The 10,268-nt window shown below is 38.9% G+C and overlaps 1 protein-coding gene across 1 annotated transcript; it reads left to right on the plus strand.

Moving 5' to 3' along the window:
- Nucleotides 1-1,228: 1,228 nt before the first annotated feature.
- LOC108085990 (fatty acyl-CoA reductase wat) lies at nucleotides 1,229-9,807 on the plus strand. Its single transcript, XM_017182792.1, has 11 exons — nucleotides 1,229-1,295; nucleotides 1,801-2,210; nucleotides 2,345-2,473; nucleotides 4,047-4,166; nucleotides 4,815-4,913; nucleotides 5,266-5,422; nucleotides 6,777-6,966; nucleotides 7,445-7,588; nucleotides 8,008-8,127; nucleotides 9,258-9,521; nucleotides 9,696-9,807. Exons 1-11 carry the CDS (start codon nucleotides 1,268-1,270, stop codon nucleotides 9,805-9,807), a joined length of 1,773 nt encoding a protein of 590 aa, XP_017038281.1. The 5' UTR covers nucleotides 1,229-1,267.
- The last annotated feature ends 461 nt before the right edge of the window (nucleotides 9,808-10,268 follow it).

The raw sequence follows: 10,268 nt of genomic DNA on the forward strand, positions 1-10,268 counted from the left end.
TATATTGTTCTCTAATTTATAAGTTAATTATAAGATGTTAAGTAAAAGCAAAGTATATTACATCCACTACACAAATTCGTATAAATACTTCTTAGATTTTTCGTAATTTTTTCTCTCTCCATTTTTCACATTTTAAATATACTTTAATCATTTAAGTTTAAATTCTTAAATTGTTGTAACCATAATCATCCCTCTAATGATTTGCCCATCCGCCTTTTCCCTAATTCCCATGCAAACACAGCCAGACTGTGTGTGCGGACACTGACAATTGCCAGGGAATATATGACGGCTGCAACAACAGCCACAACTATGTCACGCAATGAGGTATGCTGCCATATGTGTTTGAATACAGAGAAAGAAAAGTTTTTGGTTAAGAAATTAGTTTAAATTATAAATATCCTTCCAGATACACTAGCACTCGGGGACAATGGCATTACTTGGCATTAACCTTTTGAAAAGGAGTAAATTTTAGAATGTACAAAAGTAAAACAATCTTCCCAAACAAATTTGATTTCTTTGGTAATAATATATTAAGTTTGTATTAAAAATATATATTTTATTTTAAATAATTAAATTATCCTAAATTTTTACCTCTGTATATCTGTGTCTGCAGTGCACTTGCGCCTCATTTTTCGCTTGCAATCAAACAACATATGCCGTGCACTCTCACACGCGATGGACAAGGACCAACTGTGACGGGGACAGGACAGAAAGACACACGCACACACACACACACAGGACACACACGCACACCCAATACACCCGACACGAACCCAGACCCAGTTAGAAGGACACATGGTCACATGGCAGCCGCATTGGCTGTTGATAATTGAATAATTAACATTGTTTAAAATGGCTCAACGAGCGGCGGGGGGAAGGAGAGCTAAAGAGTGGCGTCCAGTGGCGGAAAAGGACACCAGACATCCGGCGGCCAGGTCATCAGGTCAAATGCAACCACAATGTCAGCCAGAGCCCGCAGCACACATTTAAAACAAAGTACAGAATAAAGTCCGGCCCCTGCACTTATTATATAGTACACACACAACTGGATATAGGTAATATAGTACATATAATTGGGTTAGAAAGGCCGTTGTACGGGTGTATATTTCATATTTATATAATTGACATGCGGTGGGAAAATCTTTTCGATACATGTCTGTCGTTTATTGATTAAAGTCCCAGTTTTTAACCGCATTGAAATTGAAAACTTGTCAATGTGCTTTTTACCCTTGAAGTGAACAGTTCGATATTCGGATAAGAAAAAAACATGAATGAAGCAAGAAGTTCCAAGAAAAGTGAGTAGGTTTAGGTTAATTTTATTAAATTTTGGATAAAAATAAGGTACATTTTGTATATAGCAAAGGTATCAAGTGATCTTCTATTTTCCATTAGTAATTTCATTAAAATAAGTTTGCATTTTTGTAATTAAATTGAAGAAAATAATATAGTTTTAGAAAGTATCGAAACTTTAACCTTTAACTATGAACTTTATTATAATAAACAAGTAAAAGTCTTTAACAGATATTTTTTATATATTTGAAATTAGTAGTCTTATTTTTGTTGTGTAATTTTTTAGATTTTTTTAACTTGAGGCATTATTTTATGAAGGTATTTCTCTTTTTTCGCTATAACAACTTTAAGCCAGACTGTCGATTCATATTCTACAAAGAATAATTGTTATTCATAATTATAATTGTATATTTATTAGTTTTTGAAGGTTTAATACTATAAAAAATAATAAGAAATATTTTCAATAATATATTAAAATTTCTTATATAACTTAATACCCTGAAATTATAGCCGCTCGCAAAGCCTTCTCATCCACCAGCTCCTCGCGTCGCAGTAGCCATGAAAGTGGCACTGGTCACGAAATGGCGCCAGGGGAGGAGGAGTCGGAGGAGGAGCAACTCTTCCAGGAGGCGGCCTCAAGCACGAGAACAAACAGTGTCGATGCGAGTGGAAGTGGCAGTGGAAGTGGAAATGTGACTGTGACTGGGAGTGGCAGCATCCCGGGCAGTGTCAGTGCCATGCCGGTTACGGATTTCTATAGGGATGCCACCGTACTCATTACGGGCGGCACGGGTTTCGTGGGCAAAGTGTTAACAGAGAAATTGCTACGCTCGTTTGGATTGCGTAAAATCTACATGCTGATACGCAGCAAGGACAGCCTGAGCATACAGGAACGCTTGCAGGGCTTTTTCAATGAATCGGTAAGTGTCAACCCAGGAGGGGAGCCTGTCAATTCCCGCCCTCCTGCATTACCACACACTCTCCGCCTGGCAAGGACAATGTGGGATAAAAGCCCCGTCTTTAAACACCATATCCCTCCTCCTCCATCCAACAGATATTCAATAGACTGCGCGAGGAGTCACCGCAATTGTTGGAGAAGGTGCATCCGATACGCGCTGATTACAGTGCCATCGACCTGGACATTGATTCCGCCGACCGAGCAATGCTCTCGTCTGAGGTCCAGGTGAGTAAGTTCCTGCCCGTGTACTTCACTACCGATCCTCCCTGCTCCTGCTCGCCCCATGCTCCACCTTTCTGCAGGCAATTCAATCAATGGACTTTTTGTGCGAGAAACTTTTCATGGGCTTTTGTTGTGTTTGCCTATCTGGATGGTTCCCCCGATTCCTGTCTGTCCGTATCTATTTACACTTGAAGAAAAATATATTTATTACTAGTGGGAAAATATAAAGAATTTTTCAAAGGGAAAATCAATGAATATATTTTAAAAGAATGTATATAGTTTATTATTTAATAAACTTTTACTCTATGATTTTTATGAGATGAGACATGGTGTTTTGTATATAAATATTCTGTTTGGTTATATTCAAATTTTTTCCAAGTGCATCTCCAGTTATCTCTGCCTCCCCCTCGGCCTCTCTGGTTTGTGCATTACGTATACGTAAAACGTTGCATGCCAAAGGCAGGCGCAATGTTTACGACAACACCAGCCAGGCAGTCAGTTTATTTCTTTCGCTTCTCGCTCTTTTTTCTGTTATTTTTTTTGTTTCATTTTTGTTTTGCTGATCACAAGAGGCCCTGCGATATATGCATTCTACTTTTCAACAAAAATTGAAAACCCGCCGCCACGTAAAACTGTGAAAATGTGTAGAGCATCCTGCTCCTGTTGCTGTTGCAGTGGCCGTGCTGCAACTGCTGCTGCTCCTTCTGCTGTTGGTTATAAAACACAATATATAAATAAATGAAAATTCCTGTGCATGCTTCAAGTGCTCGGCATGCGCGAGCCATTGTCCTGCCAACCGGGCGCATCCTCATTCCCACTCATTTCACTCCCACTTCCGTTGCCAACGCCAGCCTCATCCGCATCCGCATCCGTTTGGTTCTATTTTTATTTTTTCTTTCAGTTTTCCGTGCTGTTTGCGAAAACATTTTGCATACAAGTCACTCGGCGGGCCTGGTGGGTCTGCTTAGAGTCCGCTTGCACTGTTTTAAGCTGAAATTGCTTTGTTGTCGATGTTCAATGCACGCGTCGCACTGCAGGATTCCTGTACCAGCTCCAGCTCCAACTCCAGCTACCGTTCCTGTCCGATTTTCTGTCCCAGTTCCATCTGCGCTGAGGCTTCTCCTTCTTTTTTCCGCATTTTGTGTGCTGACTTTGAGGTTATCATAGAACACAGACCAAACATTCAGCGCCAGATCGCTGATGTACCTGGTGGCAGTGATGGGAAAGGGACAGGTTTGCTTAAGTTTGGTAAAGTAGAGCCAGACTTTATATTTTTTAAAATTTTATATTGCAAAGAATTATATAAAATCAAAGGTTTTAAAGATATTTTAAGAGAATTTCATTAGGATTAGCTTGAAATTTGGGTAGTATTTTAATAGGTTAAAGGTTAAAAAGTTAAAAGTTTATAAAAATGTGTCCCTATCCATCACTATCTCTTCCTGTTTTGTATGCACATCTCTTGTGCATTTTGCATGAGCTCTGCCCTGCTGCGCCGCTGAGTTCCTCTCCTTTTTCTTCTTTCCATTTTTAATATGCATTACAATTCGTGGGTCTGGTTTATCTGCTCCGCCTGTAGATTGTCTTCAATGTTGTGGCTTCGGTGAAATTCAATGAGAAACTGAGCGACGCCATTGACATTAATGTACTCGGCACGAAGAAGATACTCGACTTGGCCATGGAAATGAAGCACTTAAAGGTGAGTTTTAAATAACAAAATAATGTTAATTGTTTAAGTGACAAAGAAATTCGTATTTATAATAATTTAAGACACTATATTGAATGCATAAATTATTTTAAAGAATCAAGAAATATAAGAAACACCATTCCTAAAACTACATATTTTTAAATGAAAGCTTAAACCTTTTAAAATAATTTAAAAAATATTAACCCCTATAACAGATTTAATTTTACAATAAATTTATAAAAATTTAATACTTAAAAATGCAATCCTTATATAATTTAAATCATATTAAAGCCACTTTATTCACCACTCCAGCTGTCCCTGCACACCACATATCCATTAGTAAAAATAAACAGCGTTAAAATAAATGTTAAATATTCACATATCGCACATTTAAGTAACCAAAATACATAATTCCCGTGTCTGAATGCATGTAAAAATATTTGAGTATGAATTGTAATATTTACGTACTGTTTTCCCCCCTCAATCTACCGTCGAATCTCGTTCTCTCGCTCCATCCGCAACTTATTCGGGGCAATGCATATTTTACGTTGGCGTTGGCGGGCACACAATTTCCAACACAATTCAATCAACAATACGACATGCGTGCTCTCCTCGCAATTTCGCCCAATATATGTATATCAATGTACCCCGTGGGCACAGTCATTCGTACACATTTCGACACTGTACTGCAACTGCAATCGAAAATTCATCAAGGAACAAGTGTACGAGAACGAAATTGGCTACGAAAAAATCATGCAGGTTGGTTAATGTTCACAGGTAAAAAATGGAATATAACAATAGTAAAGAACTTAGGGATTATACTATAAAAGTACCGGGTAAGAAGTTCTTAAAAAACGTATTAAATAAGTTGAAAGAACAGGAAGTTATGATGTGATTTTATAAAGAAGTTGTACTCTTTTTAAAAACATTTTTAAATACATTTTCTTTTTCTCTATAATTTCATATTCAAAGTTATAAATCATAGTCCCAGTATACCCTATTATTTCCCTTTTAAAGGGTACAACAAATAAAAACATTAAGCCCTGAATCTCCATATTTGATATGCAATATGACAGTTTATTTAAATTGAAAAAATGTTTTTATGGCGCAGATCTATCGCACTTTCGACGATGAAACGCTGGAGAAGATGCGGCACTGCCTAATTGGCCAAATGCCCAACACCTACACGATGACCAAGAAGTGTGCCGAGAATCTGGTAAATCACCGGGCATTCCACATGCCGGCGGGTATCTTTCGACCGCCCATAGGTGAGTGTAAGTGTGTGCCCGAAAAGGGGGAACGGGGCAGGGAGTACGGAATATTTATTGCGGTTTCAGACTTGACTTAACAAACTAATTGTCAGATAATTAGCACAAATACCCAAGGGCAGCCGGCCACTATGCTGTGTAAACAAAAACACACAAGAAACAAGAAGCATTTCCTGCACTGTCCATGCAGGAGGGATCCCCCAGAGGATCTGGCCAAGGAGAAGCTGGAAAAAGCCTGGCAAAAACGGAATATTTTAAATTTTGTGAAAAATGGCCAAAAAGAGCTGTCTTCGTTCGGTAGCAGGAGAGACAGAGCTAAAGCAGGAGGAGATTTCAGAGAGAGGGTATTAGGGTTTACCAGATAAATGCATGTGGAAAAAGTTTTTTATATTTTTGGTTTTTTCCTGTTTTTTTTTGCTAGTTGTTTGCTTCTTTGTTTGGGCTGCTCCTGCAGCAAGGAAACCAAACGCAACGTAACGTAACGAACAAAACGTAACAAAAAGTGGAGGAAAGGCGAGGATGGCTGACTTGGATTTTCCTCTGGCTCAGTGCTCAGGGGATGTGAAGTTCTAGGAGTGTGAGGAGGAGTAGTGACGGGCTGCTGGGATCCTCCTCTCGAGGAACAAAGCACAAACAAATTTTCATTTATTTTAACACAAAAATGCCAAAGCATCGTCCTCATGCAGCTGCATCCTAAGCTGCCTCTGCCAACGAGAAAGGCAATAACGAATGATAGTTTCGGTTGATCTGGTGGAATATTGGAGTTCTCTTACTTAAATTATATACAATTTAGATTTTAAATTATTTTTATTATTTAATATCAGTTAAATATTAAATGGTAACATAACTCTTTTAGAATTTAAATATAAACCACAGAATTACCTCTAGAAATTTTGAAGAATCTTTTAGACGTGTATCCTTGTATTGCAAAAGAATAGAATATAACTAGATAAGAAAATGAATATTTAATATATATATTTCATTAAGCCACTCTTAAGCCTTAGATTAATGTTATCAAAAATTCTATTCATTTCCCTGACATCTTAGCACACCAACTCTTTCCGATTAAAGAGTATTTCGAACAAAAAAATCAAGTCCAAAACTTGCAATTGGGAGTCAGGCATATCAGTTAGCAAATGGCAAATGGAAGGGAAAGTTGGGAATGGGTTGGTGGAGATGGGACTCCAGGAGAATGGGTTTCTGGGAGGATGCTGGTGGACCGTCCTCGGTCGCTTCAGTCTCTACCATTATCGCTTTGACGTTGGCTAAAATCAACAAGGAAACGGTCTCACGGTCGCTGGCTGCGGCAATGGCCGAGCGAACAAAGCAGCCATTAATTCTTATTTATTCGCAGTAATGTCAACGTACAAGGATCCATTTCCCGGCTGGACTGATAATTTGTACGGGCCATCAGGTTTATGCACTTGGTCTGCCCGGGGACTCGTCCGTTGCATTTACGGCACGGCCAGCTGCAAGGCGAATATGGTGCCCGCCGATTATGTGGTGAATGCCATGATAGCAACCGCCTGGGATATATCCCGAAGGTTAGTCCACACACACACACATACATAGTACATACAGCACAAACACCCGGGGATCCTTACAGCTGAAGCGGTGCCCGAGGATGTGTAAAAGTTGCAAAAGAGTTGCTCGCCGCAAGCTGATAGCATTCGGTTGTTGTTTGCCAGCAGCAGCAAGAAGGTGGAAATTTGTAAATACGAGAGCGGAGGAATTAAGACGGTCCAAAGGTGGCAACAGATAATGTCCGTGGGACTGAAGGAGGAATGGGATTAAGTTCTCTTCGTTTCGAAGGCAGTTTTCTGTTTTTATTTTATATTTTTTGATTATGGACATATTTCTGAGGAACTAAAAAACACCAGTGATTTTATGTAGCATCCCCAAATATTTAATAGAGTTTTTATAACATAAATATTAATAAAAATACCATAACTTCTGGCACCAAAAAGTTTTGCTTACTTTCCCCTCAAAGACTCATCCAAAGTTTCCTTACTTTTCCCACAGATTTATGCTCCGAGAAAGCAAGACGATTGGTAAATCAGAGCTACCCGTATACAACTACGTGTCCGACGTGAACAATATCACCTGGGGCGAGTACATGCACCTGTCGCGCAAAGGATTCCACGAACCGTTCGACAAGGCGCTTTGGTGAGTTTATCGCGCACACACAGAATCGCATTCTCATATCTATATGACTTTCAAAATAAATATTCTTTATTGAATTTTTACCCCCAAAAACGAAATAAAAACAACACGAACCGTATTGTGTGCATGTCTAATCCAATGCTTAAATATTGCTGCATTTTTGCGAATGGAAAATTTATCTATGCTCTGCTAATACCTTGAAACAACGAAACCTGAACGAAATTCCAAACAAAAAATATAAAAACCGACCTGAATACCCGGTTCGAACAACGTTGGCAAACTGAAAAAACACACAAAAACGAAACGGGGATTGCCGCCGACAACTAAACCAAATCGAACCCAAATGCCACACGGAATCGCTGAATCCTCGACCCCTCGGTCGTCCTGTGTGCGTCCTTCGATCGACCGCATTATTGTCACAGGTGCTTCTCGTACGTTATAATACCATCGAAGCCTCTGCATTGTGCAATTGCATTTTTCTTGCACAATATCCCAGCTTATATTTTAGATTTAATTGCCATGGTCACCGGACAAAAGCGCATGTAAGTAGAGCCACACACACACACACCTCACCCATCGATTCAGCTGCTGCTCTCACAAATTCCATGCCATGCCATGCCCTCTACCGCATCCCACCCATCGAGAATATGTTCTCCAAGGTGGCAATGGTGGCTGGGTGTGGTGGTTTTCGGGGGTCCTGGCTACATTGAATGGATTTTAAATGGTACATGGAAAGGCAATTGAATGACCTGTAAAGGGTATCCAAGGGGTAGCTGATTTTTATCGAGTCTGGGATTATTAAATAAAAAAATCTAGGTGAATAAGTCTACTTAAAATTTATTTTAAATATAAAATAGGGGGTATAAGTTACGGATTTCTTAAAAATATAAGAAGTATACTATTATTTTTGGCTTTATTTTCTAAAAGTCAAAATAATTGAGTTACAACGGTTTAAGGATTAATCTCATCTTCTTTATTAATCAAATATCTTGAATAAATAATGATCTTAATCATTCTGATATTTAGTTTTTTCCTATAATTAAATTAAATATAAGTTTGGTTGTATAAAATTATTAAGCAGCTTTTCTTGAAAGCTCCAAAGTAAAATAATATTTATAAAAATGAGAAACAGAGCAGCCACTCTTCGTTACTTGAAATAATCACGAGGACAATCCACTTGGCAAGCTTCTTGGTTAGTATTACGTATACGTAATATTTAACAAATTGCAATTAGAGCGCATTAGACTCAGCATTTTCCCATTTATTTATGAAGGTGAAACCGACCTAGACTGCACAACCCACTAGCTCCCACCAATTAGCAAACACATCGACAACAATCTCTGCATCCTTTGAGCCCTTGGCATATATCCTTTCTCCTTTTGCCATATTGTAAGGGTGTGAAAAGGCAACCTTAAAATAGTTATCAGATTCAAAATAATGTTAATAATTACAATATTAATAGAAAACCTTCATTTGGGGTCATTCCTGAGGATTTAACAATATAGTTTCATTAATTTGAGTCTTTTTCTATTCATGAATTTTTGTTAAGCTTAAAGAGGAAAATTATTTAAGAAACAAAAGAGTCATATCCATATCTTATATATAGATCATAGATTCATTCAATTCTACATTAAATTTTCATATTTAATACCAAACTTTATCCACTGTTCAGCTATGTGAAGGCTTACAAGAAAATCTCTCGCATAATCGACATGATGGCTTGGTTTGGACTGAAGGAGTGGCAGTTTGCCCATCGCAACATTGACGAATTGAACGAGCTGCTGCCGAAGGAGGAGCGTTCGGTGCTACAGTTCAACATTGCGACGATTAATTGGAGCGAATATTTCCGCTCATACCTCAGCGGCATCAGGCGCTACTTCTTCAAGGATAGCGCTAACGATAATAAATTACAGCAGCGCAAAACTATTTATCGCAGGTGAGTCTGACTCTCCAGGTGCCTGCTGCCTGAAGGCGCGGGGCAACGGACATGCGGGAGGATGCTTCGCTAAGTAGTTTTTAATTACACTTTGTTTACTCCCTTTTGCATGCTGCTACTCCTGGTGCTCCTACTGCTCCTGCCTCCGATGCATCTGTAACTGGACTCGCCCAGGATGCTCCTTTTGCACACGCTGCTGAAGACGACATTTGGTCTTTCATTAATTATGTGCATGCTCAAAGTTTATCTCAGGATTTTCAAAATTATGCCAAAGATTGCGCTCTGAGCGGTGCGGCATCGTTATAAATTAAAATCAAACGATGATGCCGTTGCGTTGCTTTCATTATTTTAATAAATTGAGCGGTTCTTAAAGCATCCTTTTTCCTTCTCATTCTTGACTTTTGTCTGGCATTACTCATACGCCGTGTGGCGTGAAACTTTTGACAACTTTTTCCAGAGCTTGTTCGCCTTTTTTTCGCGCGCTGACAGTCGTCTTAGTTGGCCCTTCACGGTGCCAGGTAAGTAAAGTTACCTCTCGCGAACTTCTATGTATATTTTTTATATATACATGTTTATGTATATGTATGTTTATATATATATATATATTGTTGTCAAGCTGAGGTCTGTGAAATATGATGCAATTTCTGGTGCGATAAAGTTGCAAGGACGCCACGATCTCGAAGCGCATCAAAATGTGAGCTGTATGTTTTGACTTTGAGTGCGGAAAAGTGAGGGGTCCTTGTGGGT

Source organism: Drosophila kikkawai, chromosome 3L, assembly GCF_030179895.1.
Source record: "Drosophila kikkawai strain 14028-0561.14 chromosome 3L, DkikHiC1v2, whole genome shotgun sequence".
Taxonomy (NCBI): domain Eukaryota; kingdom Metazoa; phylum Arthropoda; class Insecta; order Diptera; family Drosophilidae; genus Drosophila; species Drosophila kikkawai.

Excerpts from the sequence above, each read along its gene's own strand:
- LOC108085990 (XM_017182792.1), top strand. The coding sequence starts at position 1,268 with ATGAATGAAGCAAGAAGTTCCAAGAAAA. Across the intron at positions 4,167-4,814 it reads TGGAAATGAAGCACTTAAAG|TCATTCGTACACATTTCGAC; the intron begins GTGAGTTTTAAA and ends CCGTGGGCACAG. Across the intron at positions 5,423-6,776 it reads TATCTTTCGACCGCCCATAG|TAATGTCAACGTACAAGGAT; the intron begins GTGAGTGTAAGT and ends ATTTATTCGCAG.